The sequence below is a fragment of the Vulpes vulpes genome, chromosome 2, assembly GCF_048418805.1.
Source record: "Vulpes vulpes isolate BD-2025 chromosome 2, VulVul3, whole genome shotgun sequence".
Taxonomy (NCBI): Eukaryota; Metazoa; Chordata; class Mammalia; order Carnivora; family Canidae; genus Vulpes; species Vulpes vulpes.
The window spans coordinates 30631980-30655486 of record NC_132781.1 but is presented as its reverse complement, the minus strand read 5'-3'; the positions used below and the strand labels follow the sequence as shown (position 1 = coordinate 30655486).

At 41.2% G+C, this 23507-nt stretch overlaps 1 protein-coding gene across 17 annotated transcripts in view; it reads right to left on the bottom strand.

Annotated features, from left to right (window-relative positions):
• Nucleotides 1-1353: 1353 nt before the first annotated feature.
• LOC112917896 (phosphatidylcholine transfer protein-like) overlaps nucleotides 1354-23507 on the bottom strand; it is a 66345-nt gene continuing 44191 nt past the window's right edge. For 11 of the 17 annotated variants that reach the window (XM_072747528.1, XM_072747523.1, XM_072747525.1 and 8 more), the window contains 5 exons: nucleotides 11322-11439; nucleotides 7928-8007; nucleotides 4650-4821; nucleotides 3697-3764; nucleotides 1354-2593 (listed from right to left, as the gene is read on the bottom strand). In XM_072747528.1, the coding sequence (XP_072603629.1) occupies nucleotides 2528-2593; nucleotides 3697-3764; nucleotides 4650-4821; nucleotides 7928-8007; nucleotides 11322-11364 (429 nt within the window). In that variant the 5' untranslated portion in view covers nucleotides 11365-11439 and the 3' untranslated portion in view covers nucleotides 1354-2527. Of the gene's footprint in view, nucleotides 2594-3696; nucleotides 3765-4649; nucleotides 4822-7927; nucleotides 8008-11321; nucleotides 11440-18568; nucleotides 18678-22929; nucleotides 23106-23507 lie in introns of all 17 variants that reach the window. The other 6 variants (XM_072747520.1, XM_072747529.1, XM_072747521.1 and 3 more) reach the window with 3 other exon arrangements.

The following is a 23507-nucleotide window of genomic DNA, read 5'->3' as shown; positions in this document are numbered from 1 at the left end:
TTACCAATCGGCTCACAGGTTTTGTTTCCCACATAACCTTGTATTTTAATGCTGTGTAGACTGTCTTCTCCAAATTAGCACACAGAAATGCCAAAGAGTCAAAACTCTACTAATTATTGCAAACTTTCTGACTTTTTCTGTAACTATTTTTCCTAGAAACTCTGCAAAAGTAGTGATTTCAGAGTTCTTAGCAAATTATCAAAGGCTGTTGAAAGATATGGGTTGCATGACACCAACTGAATTTGATTCTCTACTCAAAAACTATAATTGTAGTGCTTGTGTTTCAGTGACTCTATACTTAAATTTTCAACTTGATCCTCTATTACAAGACACATTTAGATTTCATTTATCTAAAATTAAATGCCAGCTATATTACCAATAATGATATTTTAATGGTAAATTTATGAGGCATTCACTTATTTGTCTAAGTCTATCCATAAGACCACAATGACTGAGGAAGGGACTGACACATCATTGAGAGAAAAGTCATAGGATGGTTATAGGATCTACTGGAAAGAAATGCTATCTTCTTTGACTCAGCATGAGTCTGGAAAGGTATAGGTCTACCTTTTGCTGTCAGCAGTAATCCCGTCACCAGACACAGCCCAGCACCAAAGATAACCTGAAAAAGAATATACCCAAATTCTTTTTTTTTTAAATAAATTAATTTTTATTGGTGTTCAATTTACCAACATACAGAATAACACCCAGTGCTCATCCCATCGTGTCCCCCTCAGTGCCTGTCACCCATTCACCCCCACCCCCCACCCTCCTCCCCTTCCACCACCCCTAGTTCGTTTCCCCGAGTTAGGAGTCTTTATGTTCTGTCTCCCTTCCTGATATTTCCCAACATTTCTTTTCCCTTCCTTTATATTCCCTTTCACTATTATTTATATTCCCCAAATGAATGAGGACATACACTGTTTGTCCTTCTCCGATTGACTTACTGCACTCAGCATAATACCCTCCAGTTCCATCCACATTGAAGCAAATGGTGGGTATTTGTCGTTTCTAATGGCTGAGTAATATTCCATTGTATACATAGACCACATCTTCTTTATCCATTCACCTTTAGATGGACACCGAGGCTCCTTCCACAGTTTGGCTATTGTGGACATTGCTGCTAGAAACATCGGGGTGCATATACCCAAATTCTAATGTCAGTTTGAGCACCTGTATCAACCCTAACGTGAAGCCACTCTATACCTGGTCTTGCATATAAATGCACCTAAAATCCTTTTTTATACTCCAGGTCATTAGTCAGGTTGGATGTGCCTTGCAAATGTTGACACCTAACTGATTCAACCTCACAAAAAGAACATGGTAGGAAGAAAGCTGCAAACAAGACAAATATAAGTCACTCAGTATTTATTGGTATCAATCTATTTTCCCAGAGAGCAAACATACAGTCTGAGATCTCCCATTTAAATAAATCCTCTGCTTCTGTTTTCACATCCTGAATTTCTATGACCTCTAATCAAGGTTCAGTACCATAACACTGTGGTTAAAATGTTTCCCTGAGATCATGAAGGCTGTGCCTTTAGCCACAGATCATCCTGGTTTACCAAAATTCAGGAGAAAACAAGGAATTGGAAGTCTTTTGGTGGTCGAAGAGGCAGGCAACTTAGGTTGTATTCCTGAGGAAAAGGTGGAGAGTCGGTCAATCCACTAGTATTTCCTTGGCTGTGAACTATATCTGTTCAGTATCTCTAAACATTCTAGAAGGTAATTCATTTTATTGCATAGAAAGACACTTTATCACAGTGCTGTGTGCAGAGCATCTTGACTTTTGCTAACTTCCAGAGCCATCGTGATGCCTCAGTTTCCCATAAAATGCAGAATAAGCAAGGTATGTGTAGCCTCTCCCCTGGGGCATGTGGGAAACAGAAATCTAGACATGGATGATGAGAAAAAAGTGGTTATCACATTAAGTGCTTAGGCCTGTACTAGTTTTCAGAATGGTGTGAAATCAAAACAGGTCATGATCTTCCACAAGTAGGAAAGGAAGAGAGACTTACTGCATTATCACCTCACGCTGCAGCCAAATCAATACACCAAAGCGTAAGGCAAATGGACTTCAGTCCATATCATCCAGTTTGTTGCCCTGAGACTCCACTCTGAAGGGGATGGGGCTCCCAGCAGCTCCTCCTGAGCTGCAAGAAGTCACATTCTGGGAAGGAGCCAGCTCCCCGGGATCAGTTGCTCCTGCATTGTTGTCGTTCCTCCACCCACCCATCCCACTGAAATGGCACAATGGAATGATTGTGTTCTCTACTGAGGACTTCCCTTTTTAAAAATAAACAAGCAAGAGTTTCCCTATTTTGACCCATATTCAACAGTGGAAGAAGGCAGCCAGTCCCGGGGTGGGGAGACTGGGAAAGGAAGCCCGGTGTCAGGCAAACACACTCAGGGAGGAAATACTGGATAGCTTGCAGGTCTCCGAAAATGGAAAGTAAAAGGAAAGCAGAGCTTCAGGTGGCTTTAGCACTTCCAGAGAAATCATTCCATGAACATACAATCCCCATTCTTAGGTTCTCCTCTTGTACATCTGACAGGCATTGGCCATGTTATTCAAGAAGACAGGAACACTACCCTGCAAAGCAAAGGAGAACTGTTACTTCTATGTCCTCATAGACATTACTCTTGATTCCTTGGGATAGGGCAGAGGTAAACAAAGAAGGTTTTGAGAATTATAAATATGACAATAGGGCCCCTGTCCAATTTCTACAGAAACGGCCACAGACAATGTCAAAAGATCGAAGGCACAGGTGAGACTAGATAGCTGTGGATGCTGTTGTATATCTTGGCTTTGCTAGTAAAAACCAAAGATGCTTCTGAGACACTATTTTTTTAAAAGAAAAAACACAGGAAATGGGATTGGGTTGGGTTGTGGGATTCTAACCCAGATATCAGAGAAAGAACTTCTTTTACAGAATTAGGAAACAGTGAGGATGTAGAGCAAAGGACACACTAGTTATTCCTTAGTGCTTAGCACTGTGCAAGGCTTTCCCCAGACACTGCATTATTTTCACTACTCTACAGGGTCAGTAATACTCTCATTCAGAGAAAGGAAGAAATCAACAGCTTCCCTAAAATATGCAGACAGAAGCAGGGCCAGGATTCAAAGTCACATGTGTTTGACTCAAAGCCTGTGTGCTCTGCACTCTCCCAGGGAATGTGCCGAGACCTCCCACCAGTATACGGGACTCAAAGCACTGAATGGTTCTCATAGAGCCAGGTTCTCCGGCAGGACAGTCTCTAAAGATCAGGACACCTCCGTAGTTCCCTCTCCTTGCAGAGAAACAACAGTAACAAAACTGGAGGCTTCAGGCTTGGACATGTCTGGTGGTTTCTCAAGCCAGGCTGGCCTGTCCTACTCTATAAGCAGACCCAGGGCTCAAAGGCACCATTTTTCCTACAAGGATCAGGCTATTGTCTGGAGGATCCAGAGACTGATCCTGTCAGGGTCTTACTACCAAGCAGTGTCTGACATTCCAGCTAAGGATTCTTCTTTTGTCCCAGCCCCCACATCCTGGGTGTTGGCAACGTCAGTCCTAATTGTAGTCACTCAACCAAGCTGCTTCATAAAAGAGCCTCATTAGGCCTGAGACATGGCATCTCCTCAGCCTGACAGCCCTGTGGGCTAAGTCAACATTTGTCAAACACACTTCCCCCATCTGCCTCCTGGGATCTCACCTTGGCGACCCAGTTAATGAGCCAGGACGGAATTAGGCCACCCGGGTTATCGAAGTAATACATGAAAACTAGAGGGGAAAGAAAGGACAATTCAAGAGAAGGAAAAATGTTAGAAAAACAACTACAAACTCTGCAAACGTCCCGGCCCCGCACCTTCCTTCGTCAGGCAGAAAGCGAGGAGGGAGGAAACACAGGATTCCAGAGGATTCTTGTGTCTTCCCTTCCAGAATATAAATGTTTATATAAATATATTTATGAAAACATAGTCACAGGCATATTTTGCTGCTACTAACTAAATGCCTGGCAAGTGTTAGATACTTGGATATAGTCTCTCACTTAATTATTTTTCATTAATTATCTTAACAGTCCAAAGGATTTGGTAAAATTAAACCCCCACTTATAAATGACAACATGGAGACTCAGAGCAGTTAGTGGCATGTCCACGGTGACAGATCTGAAAAGCATCAGAATTAGGGTTCAGATTTTGCCTCACATGCAACTCAAGGCCACACTGATTCCAGTACAGCAAGTGGCTGTGTGCCACCACTCTGTTCACAGCTTTTCTCTGTGCAGGCTGGAACTCAAGGCAGGCAGGAGCTTCATCCTCAGAGTCAGTTCTGCCAGCCCTCTTGCCCACCCCTATGCACAAGGCCCTATGTACGTATCTCAAGTACTAGCCTGTACTGGATTTCTAAACCTTCTGGTTTGATTTCCTCTGGACAATGCAAGAGCTAAGAATGGGTTGAGTCAGATTTCAATACCCATCATGCATTCAAGTAAGTTTTGGGGGGTTAACTGAGCCTCTCCCCAGGTTTTGCGCTCTTGTTTGTTTTATACCTATGCCCATTATCTGACCTCAGGTAATAAGCATCATGTATTTTACAAGCCACACAATCAGCATGGCCTTCATAGAGTGGCCCTGCCCAGTATGCCATCATGGACCCTGCCTTTACCTTTGCTCCCCTTCTTGCCATCACTCTCGATTGCCAGGCTCTGCTTGTACTGATTCACCCGGACCACACCAGACCTCTCAGCAATCTGAGGCACAAAGGTGCTCTGGGCCAGGATCACGTGGATCTTACTCCCGTTCAAGTCCAGGTCTCGCCGCTGTCGGATATACACGTACTATATTGCCAGTCAAGGCGTGATATCAATGCCAGCATTTCAGATGGGTGGAATGAAACCTCGCAAGCCAGAAGCAATGTGAGATGATTCTATTTCTCCCCCCCTGGCATTTGCCCCCTTATACTGTTCCTTCACTTCCCTGTCCTGTCTCCCTGGGTGCATACCAAGATTGTGCCCCATACTACTTGATATTCTCATTTGACAGCACGCATTATCTACTTATAAATGATTCCTTGACGTTTTCAATTATACAACGAAAGGACTCTTCCCTTCTCTGAGAAGGCACTATGAGATAGAGGATGGATCGCTCATCAGCGGTGTGATTCTGCATTAGTTACTCAAACTTCCTGAAGCTAGGTTTCCCTCTGTAGGAAAAGGGAATCACATTGCCCAGCAGGCAGGTTTGCTCACAGCACTGGAGAAAGACTGGGGCAGAATAAGTTCTCCATAAACGTTGGGGTCATTCCACTCTGTCCTGTCCTCCTGCAAAGCGCTAGTTAGTGACGCCTATGCACGTAGGATCTTCAAGCAATGTTACTTATACCTAGTGGTCAGAGGAAGAATAATGAATACCTGAATATTTAGTACCCAGATGTCCTCACTCTGGGTTAACACTAGTTAACCACCAAGAATAACAAAGCCATTTCATCTCTGTAAACACTCACAGAACACTCACTAATGTCTAAGGTACCATTCTAGGGAAGATAATGTAATCCTAATAAACAGTGAAAGTTACCAATTTTTAAGCCCTTCCCATGAGCCTTACATATAGCATCACTTTTGATCCTGAAAAGGTCCTTGTGAGTTTGGTGTCATTATCCCCAGCCTACAGATGACAATTTTGAGACTCAGAAGTAAAGGAACTTGCCAAAGATCCCATAGCTCAACTGGAACCTGACTGCAAACCCAGATCTGCCTCCAAAACCTAATTAGACTTTCATAGCTGCTCAGGCATCAACAGAATTTTAGGTTTCACACTGAAGTAATTCAAAGCCTAAACAAACAAAAAAATCTCTAAGTATAAGGTAATATACTCATTGTAACAGCAACAACCATAGCCCCATGCCACCTCAGAGTTTCTACAGCACCCACAAGGGTCCCAGCCATCATTCAGGCAGGCACTCTGCAGGATGGGCTATTGTCCCCATGCTCTATGGACTGACAAGTAAAGTTCTTAAATGTTTTGGTGTGGAGAAATTGTGTTGCTTTGGCTCTGGCTTTCCTCCCCCAAGCCTTTTACTTTTTCCTCACAGCAGAAATTGTCCCACTGTCTCCTAAAACTTCCTCATGTCATGTGATAGATATCACCTGACATTCCATTGAGGAAAAACCAACCTGATACGTTGACTAAAACTTGGCAGAGGTCTTTAAAGGGTTGGAAGTTCCAGTGTGCCATAGAGCCTATGATCAGAGAACCACTAGTTCACTGAGGCCCAGAGAAGTGAAGGGACTTTTCCAAAGACACACAATAAATGAGAGTATGAGCCCACATTCAATCTGGGATCTCTGGCTCCAAATGAATGGTCTTTTCAACTACACTATTCTCTGTTCTCTAAAATTTAACCCCTAGTGGAGAGACATGCATATAGAAAGATTAAGAAACTCATTATGTGCTTGCATGCTATTGGAAAACCAATTAAATAGAACTTCAAGTACCCCAAGTGTCTATTCCTAGGACCTATCCCACAATGTCACAGTGAGGTCAGAGAGATGGTATCATGCCCTGGTCAAGGGCAACATCTCTGGAAACAGATGGACCTGGGTCCTGAACCTGCTCCTACCAGCCACTCTTGTGTGAACCAGAACAAAGTTCTGGACTCCTCTTTGCCTCAGTTTCCTTGACTGTGAAATGAGGATGATGGTACTTACTTTGCACAGCTGCTAGAAGGATCGGGAAAAACCATATAAAATCTAAGCGATTATGTAATCCACAATTTGTTGAAGTGCATACCATATGTGTACAAACTACCTAGCAGTATGTGAGCAAGTAATAAACCCTTATGGAGTTTTTTTTATTATCTGAGGCCAAAGAAAGCACATAGACACAAAAACACACACAAACAATATACATAAAATACAGCCACATGTCCTTCATTTTCTAGAGAATAATTATTTAGGAACATACAGATTTATACAATGTTAAAGATAGACAAGATCCCGGTGACCATTCAATTCAGTGGTTCCCCAAAATATTTTTTTAAATTGACAAGACCATTGGTTGACAGTATCTTCTATGGAAATTCGGTGTGTAACACACTCAGGTACTGTGACTGAAGAGGACAGTGAAGGGGTGGAAATCTCACCTGTCAGTCATCCTGCCCCCATCCTGCCTGTCCTCAAATTTCTATGCCCCTTCCTAGGATAGTCCTAAAAGGGCTTTTTAGAACCTTTGAGGCACAGCTAACTCCCCCTGCCCTGCATCCCATTCAACTGCTTTAATGATAAAGGAGGCAAATGAGGTGAAGAAACATGCACCCACATTCACAGACAACAGTCAAGGAAGGATCACTCTGGGGTCAATAAAATGGGAAGGGATATGGGGAAAGCTGGAAAGTAGGGGCCTGAATTCCAGTCCCCACTCTGCCTCTAATCATCTGTACATATGCCTTCATCATTTTACTTCTTAGAGCCAACTTCCATTCTAGACTGAGGGAATGTATCAAACACTCTTTATAAAAAGTTCTTTCCAAGTTCCCTATCCTATGGCCCAATAATTTCAAGCCTTAGAAAACTTCTCAGGAAACTCTGAGCTGCCCTCCAATGACCACAATCACAAGGCTCCACATGGTCAGGTGCAGACATCACACTCTGAGGTCTCCAAAAGCCACACAAGAAGCAACAGGCTTCTTGATCCTGGAGACCCAGGATCGAATCCCACATCGGGCTCCCTGCATAGAGCCTGCTTCTCCTTCTACCTGGGTCTCTGCCTCTCTTTCTCTCTCTCTCTCATGAATAAATAATCTTAAAAAAAAAAAAAAAGAAGCAACAGTTTTAGCAAATGCTTCCACAAGAATCAAGGACAACTGTCCACACAGGCTGGGCATACCACCATTGGGTGATGGCCAAGGGGCACAGAAACGCTAGGAAAACCAAGTAGAAAGGATACGTCTCGGTTGGACATGGGAAAAGGGTACTTCACTTGCCAGTAGACCACAGTATCTCCGTTGTGTTCCAATTGGTAGAGTTCTAGAGAGAACAAAAGAAGTTAATGTATCTGGAAGCTTCCTGGCCACCAATTGAGAAGAAGCCTCAGTCTGATGACCTCTAAGGACATGATAAAGCACTAGCTCATAAGGCAAAGATTCAAAAAAAAAAAAAATCATGCAGATTTATTAATGTTGAAAGCTTGTTCCCCAGGACACACTCTGGTAGACATAAAAACATGGTGAAATATAAGCTAACTCAACAAAATATGTGGATTGTGTAGCACAAACAAGATTCTCAAGTAGAACACAATGAAACAAAATCAGGTTCCAAAAATAAATGTTCAGGTTTTTAAATCAGGGCAACCACCAGATGTCACTAGAGTACCAAATGTTTTGAGACCTCTCTGGATTTCTTGACCTATTACAGCTTGCCTGGGACTCAATCACCCAGTCTAGTGTGTTCAGCTGGGAAATGAATTCTATTCCATCATTCTTAATTTTCATATTCTCTGGCTGGATAACGCAAAGGAATTCAATGACATGCACACCTTGTGACACTGAGCTGCGCAGTACCCTCCGTACTAACCATTTAGAGAAGGAGCCATGCCAAGGCTGCTGATGTAACCACGAGAGCCCCTTGAAGAGATGCTTAATGTATTATTTAATGTATGTAATGTAAGGGAAAATGAACTATTTAATTCAGCTTTGGAAACAAAATCTATTAAAAGCAGACTATGGATTAAAGAGCTTGCCAACACATGGTGCCATGAAAGGCTAAAGATAGCCCTTGAAGGTAAGGGAAGAAGTGGACATGTTACCTTTTCATGCCCAACATCACCTCCTCCTTCCTGAACCAACAATCTCAATTCTCCGTCAGGGTATCATCCTTCCCCTGCTCCTTGACTATGTGGTTTCAGCACAACTGACTCAGCATTGATTTCAGGGCTGGCAAAAATGAGCAAGACATGGCCTTAGTGATTTGTTCAGGGATGGTTCATCTGGACAGGCTCTTACCTGTCACTCTAACACATTCAGGCCAAAAATGGTGGAGTAAAGACTCTCAGGTATATCATATGTAACACAGAATATCTAGAAGGACCAGGGCACCTGTGTAGCTCATTTGGGCATCTGACTCTAGATTTCATCTTGATCTTGGATTCGGGACCAAGCCCCATGTTAGGATCCACACTCAGTGCAGAACCTGCTTGAGATTCTCTCCCCTTCCTTTTCCCTCCCTCCCTAATCCTCTCCCAATTGTGCACACTCTCGCTCTCTCACTAAAATTAAATTAAAATCCTAAAAAAAAAAAAAAGAGCATCTAGAAGCACCAGAGTTAGACTTAGAACCTCAGAATTGTTCCAGAGAAGCCAAACTATTGCTGCTACTGTACTAGACACTATAGTGTGAATGGCTGATGCCACATACCAAATATCAGAAGTTCTGCAACTGTCTATCCCATAGTCAGATACCTTAGCCCTATCATCACCAGAAAACCTATTGTGCACGCTGCCTGCTTGCTCATGGTGTTCTCTCTCAAACTGAAGCTGTACGTTGTCTTACTGGCAACGTCTATATTGCATCACTGAACTATGGCTGCTAAAGAGACTGAAGCAGAGAACCTTCTCCCTTGCATGGCTGAGCATCACAATTCACTCTAGATAGGAAGGGCATTTAAAAACACTGAGAGACCAAACCATGACAAACATCCATAGGGTGCCATGACAGCAAACTGTGGGACTCCTGCGGCCATGACTAGGAAAGTAGAATGCTCATTCCTGTTCCTGTGGGGTTATTTACATGGCTAGACTAGAAGCCTGGATCTTCTGGTGGCCGTCCCCCCAGGACATAAGATTCTGCCTCAGAATTAGGTCAACTCAGAAGAAAACTTGAGTCAGGATGGAGAAAGTAAGCATTAGATGCAGCTGTTCTGGAAGTCAGAAACCCCTGGACTTTTCAATGCCATGAACCAATGAACTCTTTTTCCTTTTCTTCACATTGGCGTTTGTTAACTTCTTACTGTATGTAGCCAAGAGTCCTGACTCTAGCAAAAGTCTTTCAGAGTTTACATGCGCCTTGGCTAGCTCTGCAGTTCTAGTGCACTGTGACTGTCAGAGGCCACTCCCAGTTCTAAGTGACAGGAGGATCACCTATTTCGTGCCTTTCATAGCTGTCCACTGTTTTTAGGGTAAAATCCAAGCACTGTAGCCTGGTGGCTAGACTGGGCTGTAGGGATCTGGACATACCCCCCTCCCTAGCTCTAGATTCTGCTATACCGACAAGCCAATAAAACAAAATCGCTCAGTTTTTGAACATGCCATGCTGTTTCATGCCTTCCTTGCTTTACTCATGCTGTTTTCTGGGCCTCAGATGGCCTCAAACAACTCACCCCCTCACCCTCCCACTCTCTCACCCATAACCATTCTTATGTATTTTTGTGTTTTCCATTCTTGTTGTTTATAAAACTTGATTCAACTTCCAAGATACAACTTGGATCAGAACAAGATTTTCATTTTAAAATATCATTTATGAATTGTTAAAAGATGATGTCCATGGGCACCTGTCCAGTGTCTACCATGCAGCGCAATCCTCAGACAGCCACCATGCCAAGGACCAACAAGGTTGCCTCACTATCCAGAATCTATAGGTTAATTCCTGCCCCAAAAGACACTTGTGGATGAGTGCCCACATTTTCCATTTGAGGAGATGTTGACTTTTTCTGCCCCACTGGCTCTTGGGCTGTTGCCCCAAGTGTACTACTTTTATTTTTTATCCCTTTTTGCACAAAGGGGAATACAAACTTTTTTTGAATGTAGCAGGATATTGGAAGGTAACCAGTGATATTTAAATTTGTTGGCACATAAGTGATTGAACTTTCGATGAGAATACCCCATGGGCACTCTTCAACTCTGATTCCACGAGAAGACAGAGGGTAAAGGAACTCAAAGAAATCCGAGGTCCCTCCAGTTATAAGACAGCCAGTTCCCAGACAGATTTCATAATGCTGGGGTTTCTGGTACAGGTAAGGCCTTCGTTTAATTCTGCTCTGAAGCCAGTGCTGGTTACAGGTCTGATACGTCCTCCAGGAAACCCTCTATGATAGATATATGGGATGACGACAAACTTACAAGTGAGAACAAAGTAGCCCCTGGAGCAAATTGGAGAGTGGCATTTGAAAGCATGCAAAGAACCACAAGGGCATGTTTCAGCCCAGCACTTATGACTTCCATACAAAATTAAAAATAAAACATAATATAGTAGAGATTAAACCCCTTGTTTTCTATGCGCTAGATAAATAAGAATATGTATTATTTTCTAGAGATGATTAAAAGGTGATTAATAATATCTGTCACTCACCTTCAATATATTCATCCCATTGTTTTCTGTAGTCTAAGTCCATATAGACATCTGCAAGTACATTCGGCAGACAATTGTCCAGAACACCATAGACCTTATACTCACAAAGTCCAGTCTGCTATAAAAACAGAATAGGCAGAAACAACCTATTGATTGTCAAATTGAGGGACAGCTGGATCACACAGCATATGAAAAACAGCTATTCATGCAACACCATTATTCACTACCATATTAACACAATGATGAAAAAAACAGATGAGGCCCCTGCTCTCATGAGTCTTATATTCACTTATAGACATTGGTGGTGATAATGGCTATAAATGCTACCTAGGTAATCTGAATAAGATATATAAGGAAAGTTTTATAATTAGTAGTGCCTAGTTTGAAGGAGAGGGGTTCCTATATAATCAGGTGGTCAGAAAAGGCCTGTATGAGGGATAACCTTTATCAGAACATTCTATTCTAAATATCAGAATGAGCTGATCATGAGAAGATAAGGAAAACTCATTCCTGGTAGAGGAAAGACCCTCAGGGTGATGAACTGGCATGCTCAAAGAACAGATTGCCATGGGTCCAGAGAACTGTGGATGGGGAGAGTGGTATGGGCTGAAATCAGAGAGGTAGTGGGGCCAAATTCCAAAGGGCTTTATAAACCAGGGTAAGGGATAAGAATTTTGACTACTATGGAAAACCCAAGAGTGACTTTAAATAAGGAAATAATAAATAAAATGATGATTCTTGCTGCTTGATAGAGAGTAGTTCGTAAGGGAACAAGGAGATGGATTTGAAAACCAATGCAGTAGTCCAGATAAGAGATGACAGGGATTTGAACAAGGAGGTGACAGTAGTGATGGAGAGAAGCCCAGTGATTTAAGGATATATTTAGCAGTAATGTCAACAGGAAGTGCTGACAGATTGCCTGTGGGTAAAGAGAAACCAAAGAACTGCCTCTTAGAACCTCTGCTTGAACAACTAGGTAAATGAGAGCTTCATACTCTAAGACAGAGGAATGTTGGGAAGAGGTGATTTGTGGGTTGTAGGAAAGTTAGGAGTTCTCCTTTTGAGTTTGAGATGCTTATACACATCCAAGTGGGAGAATTCAGGGGACAGGTTGCTATTTTAGATACCCACAGGGGATAATGAAATCCAACATACTGTTTTATCAATTCCAAGACAGAATTTTTCAACAACTACTTCTTTTAACTTAAGATCCAGTATGTAAGGGAAGAAACAGCACCTTCAAATCACATTAGTCCCCATTATTCATAAAAAAAGACCATTTCCAGATTCCGAAGAATAAGAGATTTCCCTCTTTTTCTCTTTTTCCCCACATGAGTCCATATCTTTGTTTTTGTGAGGGTTCTGTGCTGGGGTTGGCGATGCTACACATTTTATTTTCTGTATAATGGCAACTAAAAATTCCCTTCCCTTACTAAAGGCTCTACTATTAAGATTAAACCAAAGGTGGGTCACCTGGGTTGTCTGGCAATTGGGCATCTGCCTTAGTTCTAGGATCGCTAGGTTCTAGGATCCTGTCCCAGGTCAGGCTCCCTGCTCAATAGGGAACCTGCTTCTTCCTCTCCCTTCCTCACTTGTGCATGCGCTCTCTTTCTCAGAAATAAATAAATAAAATCTCTAAAAAAAAAATAGTTTTTAAATAAAAAAAAATTAAACTAAAGGCTTTTAGCTTAATTTCCTGCAAGAGTGAACAAACAAAACAAAACAATGCCTTCAGATTGACACATTATTCCATGTGCTAAAGCAATTTTACTGGCTAATCGAACATGAACAAAGTTATCCTTTTAAACCCCACGCCAAGGACTTATGTGAAGTCAAGAAGTAAACATGGTGATACTTTCTAGAGACCTTGAGGCTGCAAGACCTAGATTCCTGGTTCAGAGAGCATAACCCAAAGAAAAACGCATCTTAGTTTAAGAATCTCACATGTATGTTAAAGCACCTGGTAAGAAATGGAAGATGAACTGAAACTGAATTCATAAAGTTCTTCCAGGGCTAAAAAGTATGTGACTTTACACCAAGGGTTTCCAACCAGCAAATAACAAACTAGTAGAAGATCTGAACCCGTCTCGAGCTGTGCCGTGGATACCCCAAAGGAAGGGCAGACTGTCAGGAGAAACATCTACCTTGTATTCCCTCCCCTCACACATATGGGAAGATAGTGAGGGTTTATACATACCCATTTATTTACTAATCAACTGTGGAAGAGAGACTGTTAGTTCCTTTTCAAACATATTGGGGCCCCATTTTCTGTAAACACTGAGCAAGAGGGATAATTATGCACTGAGATAATGATTCAGCTTACATCATGTACCTTTGGTTATCTGGATAAATTAAGACAAACTGTTTCCTTAAACTGGTTCCCTTTCCCTTCTGAATTTAGTTACTGCCCTTAGTGACCTCAGGCCTATACATATCACAGAAAAGAAAAACAGAAAGCCCCCTTAGGAAGAGAAAAATAGAATGATGTGATTTACGTGAATACAGAAGAATGAACTATTGTTACAACTTCCTTCAAACACTCCCTTCATGGCAGAACTGAAAAATGCCAAGACTCCAGGGGAACAAAATGCTTGGTAACATATCCCTCGTCTATCAATAAAATGTTCAAGTAATCAACAGCCTGCCCAAATTCTGGGGATCAAGGCACTTTTATACCCATTATTTCTTTGCATTATTTCTCTCTAAAAAGAATCTCAACAAACATATTTTTGTCTTTTTAAAAATAAAGTTAATTTATTTATAATTGTAGAAACAATATTCATAATAGGACAAATGGAAAATGCCAAAAAAAGATTAAGATAAATAAAAATGGCACATAACTCCATAATCCACAAGGATCTATTTTAATATTTGATATATTTAAGTACATAAATTCTTCTATATGTTACAAAATGGGAATAGCATGGCTTAAACAACTTGTATTCTTATTTTTAACAAGATATAAAGAGGTCACACCTAGTTTAATTCTTATTGTAAGTTACACATTTCCAATATTTTAAAAATATAAATATTGCTGGAATAATCTATTATTTCATATGGACCAAGTTGGTCCATAATTCTCAGTCTTTCATTATGAAAGCTTCCTTAGAGATAAATTTTAGGGTACAGCGTATTACCATTTTAAGATTCTTTATGCTTTTTATAAGACTTTAAGAAGTTAACACCAATTTATACTCTTGCCAGTAGCACAGGAGCAGCTCATCAAGATTAGGTACCATTGTTTCTAGAAACTATTTGATAGGAAAAAGCATGAAACTTAACTTGATTGGGGAGAATTTTTTATTACTGACGTGTAAGATCTCTTTAAAATCAGAAATATGAACTCTCTGTATATATGTTTCTAAAATTCCTAGTACTTCAATAGATGATTCCAAATAGGTGGTGACTGGCTCAAGAGGGGATTGGCTCCCTAAAGCTCCTCCAGAAAACTATTTCTAACAATGTCTTCATTTCTTTATATGCTGTAAAACATGGTGTGTACTTTTCTAAAGCTCCACTTTAAAATAAAGTAAAAAAATTATCAGTAGTAGAGAATGAATCTTGTATAGAATACAATGACCAGGAGAAACAAAGATTTGGTATAGCATACAGTACCTTTTTTCTTGCTAAGAGAACCTCTGTAGCAATGTACACAGAGAACTTTGCTGGTCTCCTAGGCAGTTTGAATATGGATGTTTGGAGCTGCAGCAGCTATTTTGTGACAAACATGAGGAGAAAGAGTAAAAGGACCCAAGCCTTTTACCGGCATCATCCATTAATCTGCTATACCTCTGCCAGCAACTACTGACCTCTGCCCTACTTGTTAAGTGAGAAAAATAAACTTGTCTTTGAGTCACTGTTAGGACAGTTTCCTATTACTTGCCCCTAAAAGCAATCTTAATTGATACTTAATCATTCCCAACAGTGATTTTACTTGAGTCCTATGATCTGGGAAAACAGTGAAAATTCAAAAACTCCCTTCTCCTTTGTGCTCTAGAAAAGAGATTCTTGCCAAGAACCACCATTCCCCATGTGACTTAAAGACTCACAAATGCTGCCCTTGTTTACCTGTGACAAAGACACAGACCCTCCGAATTTCCCTTTCAGTGCCTCATAAATGATCAGCTGCATGACTTGCCCACAGATCAATTGGAACAAAATGCTTGTAAACCAAACTTGTTAAGATTCTCTTCTACTTCCAGGCCCCTAAACGTTGGCCCACCATTGGCCTGAGCCACCATCCAGCCCCTCCTGAAAACAGACTGGCCCCAGGGTAAAATATTCTCTGACCTACTATCCAGTCATGCCACCTTTCATCTCAATTGCCCATACTGTCTCTCGCCTTGTTTACTTGTCTCTAAAAAAGAAAAACTCTTTTTTGCCTAATTCCTGAGACACTCACAGATCTTATGGTCCAAGTGTTCTCCTTATCACAATAATCTCCCCCCTCACTCTGCAATATTCCTTTTGAATAAAAGTCTCTCCTTACTAAGTCCAGATTTGTTTTTATTTGGCACTCTTACTCAAAAGTAGAATAGCAGACTGCCAGAAGAGTGCTGGTAAGACTTAGGAGCAAGTAAATGCATTAAACCAGTAGAGAAGTACAGAAGCATTGCTAAAATGCACTGTCCGGGAAGAGAGGTAAGAGATAATAGCCACATTAAATAGAAGTATATTTAATTTTGCATATTTACAACTCCATGTATTCTGTTACAGAAATTGCTACCTCCTTCCTGAAGTCAGAAAAAAATTATAATTACCAAAAAATTATCATAAATTGTATTACAAAAACTTATAAACTTGCTAGGACCCACTGTATCCTTGGCCTTCAGAAGAAATCAGGTGTAGACCTATTCTTGACTTTTCAGCTTAAAACAGGCTTCCCTTGGTGATCTGGCAGTGGTCGCTGCACAGCTGTGTATTCAGTACTTGAAATTTTCCAATCACTTTGACCTGCTATAAATTATTTTATTAATACTAGTAATTGTTCAGCTTCCAGTTTTATATTCATTACCTCACGTAATCTTGTTAACACAGCCCTGTGATAGAGATGGGGATGTTAGTTTTACCTCCATCTTTATGGGAAGAAATGATGCTCACACAGGCTAAATTACTTGCCTGAGTACCAAAGCCAGAAAGAGGGTGACTTGGGCCCTTCTACTTCCCACAATGTCTCCTTTTAGCTCTACCTTTGCATATTTTCCCCACACCACTGTTCTAAACCATAATCAAATGACTAAGGTAAGAAGACCCAACACATAGGATCCTAGGGCCAGAAGGGGCCTTAGACCTTTATGTAAAAGATATCAGTGACTTGCCAAAAGCCCCACTGATGACACTGTTGGTGGCAAAGCCTGGATAGGAACCTGTTTCTTCTGGTCCCCAAGCCAGTGCCCCTATCCTGCATCATCAGGATGGACCTTCCGCTCAGATGCTCCCCTGAGGTCCTAAGCGTGGTGTGTTTGTCCAACAGGCCTCCAACTAACCAGAGGAGGTATGTTTTAGAGGCCACTTCTATAGGGATTCAGATCCAGACCAGAGGAAAGGCAGAAATGGAAAAGGATGAATAATACAACTTCCAATGATTAGTGCTTTGCTGTCTTTCCATACAGTATTCCAAAGAATCATCTCACAAACCAGAAAATACCCCCTGGAGGTTACAGCATGGGCTCAAAGTCACAACCCAGTAGGGTCTAAGCTCTTCTACCTGCTAGCCTTTCTTTCCACAGCTGCAAAGTGGGTTGAATAAGAGTGTGTACTTAAGGGGATGATTGTGAGGAATAAATGAGATCATCCACCATGGTGCCAATCAGATATTAGATATCACTTTCATTAATAAGGTAGATATGATGATCCCCTTTTTCCAGATAAAGAACTGAGGATCAGAACTGTAACATAACATACATTTTTTAAGAGAAACTAACATCTATGGAGTACCTGACGTAAACCGGGGACTATGCTTAGTGATTAATAACTTGCAATAATCCTGTGAAGTTAGCATATCATTATCTCCACTTTTTTATAAATGAAGAAATGGAGGGTGGAGGCATGATTGGGCAATTTCCTACTGATACCACTAATTTTCAAGATGTTCTATTGTACTGGCTCACTTGTCTAAACATCAGATTGTTATATTTCTCAGCAAAGTTGATTCAAATGCACAAAAGAACTTGACATGGTATTTTCAATTGCATTCACAGGGCTAACATATTTTGAGAAACACTACTGCCAATAGAACACCTACTGGTCCTATATAAGATAAATTCTGTAAGAGCTCATGTGTTTATATATAAGAAATGTCAACATGTCATCATGTTTGCATTTGACAGTTGCAGCACCCCCAGAAGACTAATCCTTTACCTGTCCCTGGGAGACATCTATAACTGTCCCCGAAAGGATTTGGATCACTCAGTCTCTGCAATTGATGATGTCATCTGCACTGACATCACTAACTATAACAGCCTTGATGAATCATATTTGTCTACTCCTGCAGTGCACCTTTGAGTGTGTGCTGAATTTTCTCAGCCTCTTACATAACAGCTCATTCCTATTCCTCAGTGGGGACAGGAAGCCTCCTGAATCTATGACTGTGGAAGCTGACCAACTCCAGCCTTTCTATGGCAAGTGACAGACTCCAATGGTATGAAATGTAAGCATCTTTAACACAAAGGCATCAACTCTAATGACAGGAATCAAAGCTACAGCTGCCACTGGGAATGGTTACCAAGATGGTATGACAAAAGGTAGTTGAATAATATTTTATGTCACTCTCAGAAAACATAGCAGGCTTAATGCCTAATGATTACAGATAGCTAGATAAAATAATGACGATAGTTAATACTTGCTGAGTGCTTACTGAATACCAGACACTGGACTAATATTAGATTACCCCACATAATCCACACAATGACAATATGACATACAGAGCATCAGTGAACCCATTTTTCAGACAAGGAAACAGACAAAGGAGTTTTGAGGAATTTCTGGAAAAGGCAAGTCAACTGAGACAGGAAGAAGATTTGTGGATGTTTGGGACTGAGAATAGAAACAGGGAACAAGTGTAAATAGCCAAGAAGTTTCTTTTGGGTGTATCACCAATGTTCCGAAACTAGACTGCATGAAGGCTGCACAACTCCATAAATGTATAAAATTTATGAATGGTACACTTATGATATGCAAATATTATGCTATACAAATGCTACCTCAATAAAGTAGTTAAAATAAAAAAAAAAAGGTGTGAAACTCACCTAAAGTCATGTAGCTCATGATCACAGAACCTGGCCTTGAAGCCAGTAATCTGTGGCCTGCCTCCAAAATGTCGCTGACCTCTCCAAACATCATTGGATAAATAAAAACCTGTTGAAGTGCATATAATTATAGGGAGGGTAAGCATATAATTTATCATTCCAGCCAGAATACTTTTGAGAGTGAAAGGGACGTGATAAGAATTTTCACCAGGACAACAGGTAGAAACCAGGCCCCTCGTGAGTATACTGGATGGGATATATATACTCAACTATGGCTCACAACAAAAACCATTTTCTTTACTGAGTGCTTCAAAATGTATCCTCTCATTGGATCCACGTGCAAATTTGTCAGGACAGGAATTATCTCCAGTTTGTAGATGAGGAAACAGAAAACCCAGCTAGGGTCTCAGGCTCAAAAGTCCTAAAATCATAGAGCAGCTAGGCATCAAAAAGACACTTTAGACTGGGAGTTGCCAAATTTGTCATGCTGGTTATCTTTGAACAGTCCATAGGCTAAAGATTGCTTTTACTTTTCTAGGTGGTTTTATAAGCACCACATAGTATCTTCCATTTTGAAACTTGGCCCACAAAGCGTCAAATATTTACTAGTTGGCCCTTTAGAGAAACAGTCTGGTGATTCCCGCTTGAGACCACTGCCACCACCACTTCCAAAACATACCACTTAGGGCAATTCTGAATTGCTACAGAGACTTATTGCAATGACACATGAGAGAGGAAGCTTTGTGTCCTGGGATTCATATTTATATCCCTTCTTCAGTCACGTGGTGTTTACCATATAGGCTCAGCTCACCCTTCATTTTGTTTTTAAAGATTTTATTTATTTATTTATGAGAAACACACACAGAGAGAGAAGCAGAAACATAGGCACAGGGAGAAGCAGGTTCCCTGCAGGAAGCCTGATGCGGGACTTGAACCCAAAGCCCTGGGATCATGACCTGAGCCAAAGGCAGATACTCAATCACTAAGCCATCCAGGGGCCCTTCAGACCACCCTTCAAAGTAAATCTGCCAATCTGAAGCACACCATACCAGATAAATACCAAAAGCCTTAAATGTATCCTATTCAAACTCAGAAAAGAAAAAGAGAAAATCGACCTCCAGAGTAACCATAAATGTGGATTACACCAGGCATCTCATTAGAAACAATTCATATGAAGAGAGAGTGGAGTAAAATATATAATATGTTGAAAGAAAAAAGCCACCAACCAGGAATTCCATATCCAGTGAAACTGTCCTTCAAAAGGGAAGGAGAAATAATAGTTTTTCAGACAAATAAAAACTGAAGAAATTCATCAGCAGAGACCTAAGCTATGGAAGAAATGTTAAAAGATGTTCAAACAGAGAAAAAAATGATATAGGTCAGGAAGATCTACATAACATAAAAAGGGCTGTTTCATTGTCTTAAAGCTTCTCAAGGGTATGAACTCTGTCTTATTCATTAGGTATCACCAGGGCTTACGTAGTGACAGGCACACGATAAGTCCTACAGACTGCTTGAATGAGTACATGAACAAATATTTTGCAGTTTTCTTTCCATTAACCCAAAGGTAGCTATAGAAAGGTGTTTTTCCTAAAGTAAATGGCAAGATGAGGTTGTTAGGTCTATCTCTAAGCTTTTCTGGGTCTTAAACGCACATTAAAAGCCACAGGCTAACATTCAAAGATTCATAGTTGCACAGATTCTCCTTTTCTTACAAGAATATACTCATTTGAAGGATGAAACAGCCTCACAAAATAATGTCAGGGGACAGTGAGCTTGGGAAGTAACACACTATTCCCATTGGAGGGCCCACGAGAATTCTCTTTCCACACAGAGGTGGTAGGCACTGATGTCAACAGCAGGCTGGAATGCCACGCAGAACCCATATTCCACTCAGCATTGTTCCAAGTGCAGCCCCTGGCTCATCCTGGTACTGTTACGGTATTGTATCCAAGAATCTCAAATGCCCAATCCTTGCTGACAAGTCATTTAGCCTCTCTAAGGGCCCCCTAGCCCAATGAAAATTGGGGTTTTGCTTTATTAATAGTCACCTCCCGTGATCCCCATGTAGGAATTTAGTAGAGACAGAGTGAGGGCATGAAGCATGGCTTATACCTAGAGACAGAAGTGGAGATTCCTACTCACCCCTCTCTCCTCATTCCCCCCAACTTAATTCTTGGAACCAACATTCCATCCAGCCTCACAACACATGCATATCCTGAGAGGGAAGAGAGAAGGAGAAGACCTGAGGCTCTAATGTATCCATCCAGTTGTGTGCTCAAGAAGATGGAAAAGGAGCAACAGAGAGCATGAGCTGGACATCATAAGAGCTGGCGTCCGTCTGTAGAAGGTAGAAGAGTGGCATACATGGGTGCTCAGGATTCAGATATAGTGGCCCTGACCACTAGTAAAACATGGCTTGATAAGTGCCCCAGGTTCAATAATTGTTCTATCACTCATGTTGGTAACTACCCCTCCCTCAGCAGAGAGGCAGAAGGATGAGAGAAGGGGGCAGAACAGTCCTGTATCTGAAGTGAAGACACTGATGATGCAAATCGAATTATGATCTCACCTGTGGGATTGCTAGTGGAACTATTCATCTACTGAGGTACATCTGTTTTTGTGTGAGTTAAATCTCTGTCTCCTTCCTAAAACCAAACTTCCTCTTTCCTCAGCCTGGCAAAAGTGCAATTTCTTACAAGTGCAATACTTTTGTATTTCAGTAGGTGCACAACATTGAAAAGAACAGTCCCTAAGAAGAACTGCCTGCTCCTCACCAAGCTCAATGATTACAAGACCCTATTATAAGGCACAATACAGGCAGTCCCTTCTCACAGTGCCAGACATTCATTTTAAAATGGTATGAGCTCAAGGCAAACCAGATCATCTCAGACTACTATTTACCTAGTCTAAATGAGGATAGTTCCCCAATGACCCTAATGAACTTGGGCTTTGAAAACCCTCTCTGGTACATTCCTCCTCCAGAAACTTGCATGATGCCACCTAGCCCTTCATTTCTATGTCCGCTCAAATGTTACCTCTGCAGAGGGGCTCTCCAGCTTCCCTTATCTAAACATACCACATCACCCCTGGCCACCACTGCCATACCCTTTCTCTATCCCTTCATCCCATTTTACTTTCTTCAGAGCATTTTTCACCCAACATCTCATTATATACTATGGATTTATTCTCATCAGGGAATGTCATTCATTCTTCAGAACTCATTCACTTTTGAAACAGTAGGTGCATCTTCCTGTTCATGGCTTATCTCGAGTGCCTTTGAGGGCGACAGCACATGGGAGGCATTTGATGAATATTCCCTGGATGAAAAAATGAATGACAGTGGACAGAATGGAGATTTTAACCCAGGACTATGTGCCTCCAAAACCCAAGTTCTTGCCATAATACCAGTGGCAGCTCTGGGCTAGTTTTCCTTACTCTCCAGAAAGAGAAAGTAGTTCTTGCCTTGAAGCAAGCTGTATATTTGGCGCCGAGCTTATCGAAGCTGGTTCATGTCTAGTTACTAGTTATGAGGTTTTGTGTGGCTCACTTCACAAGTCTGGGTCATATTTTCATCTGAAAAACAGGAAAATAATCTTGTCCCTACCCATCTTCCAGACTGGTTTACAGGCATAAAAGAAACTGATATTGGACAGCATTTTGTAAGTTAAATCACCATGTAAAGGTAAGTTATTAACATTACTACCTTCAGAGGAAAAAGAGAAGAGAGAATGGAAACAGAGCAGTCAAAGGAAGTAAAAAGAAGTGAACAGAAAAGATGATGGAATTGGCCAGAATGGTTTCAGAGACACTTTCAAAGGCCAAAAATTCTGTGATTTAATAGGAAAAAGGAAATTAAAAAGTATCAAAATACTGTATATTAAAAGTGGCAATCTGTCCAAGAACATGATTCAGGATTATTTATCTACTAAAAAAAAGTTGACCCATTTTTTAATTTTAAAATGTAATTTGTTACAGTGGAGAACTCAAATGCCTCTATACTTCCTTCAACTTATTCGAAACAGGCAATGATAGATCTTCATCAGAGCTCATGATGGACCAACATAAATGACTATATAAATCCAGATGTTGGGGCAGCCCCGGTGGCTTAGTGGTTTAACACCACCTTCAACCCAGGAGACCTGGGCACCCGGGATCAAGTCCCATGTCAGGCTCCATGGATCCTGCCTCTCCCTCTGCCTGTGTCTCTCTCTCTCTCTATCTCTATCTCTCTCTATGTCTCTCATGAAAAAATAAATAAAATCTTTTAAATCAATCAATCAATCAATCAATCAATCAATCCAGTTCTTGGACTGGCTTTATAATGATAGGGATATTCACCTAGAAAATATGCTCCTTACCCAAGTCATGGTAAAGACTCTGATAGAGGATCCCTTTCTGGATGCCTGGGTGGCTCAGTGGCTGAGATCTGCCTTTGGCTCAGGTCATGATCCTGGGGTCCTGAGATTGAGTCCTGCATTGGGCTCCCCACAGGGAGCCTCCTTCTCCTTCTGCCTATGTCTCTGCCTCTCTGTGTCTGTCATGAATAAATAAATAAAATCTTTACAAAAAAAAAAAAAGGAGGGTCCCTTTCATAGATGCACTACATGTAAACTTACTGCTGCAAAGTTCAAGCAATCCAAGAAGACTTACCAAATAACCTGTCTCAGTTTCCCTTTGTGGGTCTTACAGATGCCAAGAAAAATCAGACAGAGGTGGGGACTCATCTTCTTTACATGGTATTAAGATATAGGATGAATGAAGCAGATGTTGATAGGTAAGGCAAAAGCCTTAATGCAGCACCTTTTTAAGTTATGTGGATCAATGGGACATCCCAGTGGCCCTTCAACAGGAAAGGGTCCACTCTGATTACACAAGTTGTTGGAGTTTCAAAAGCCAGAAAGCAAAGACTGCAAAAAGACACCTCACCTAGACTCAC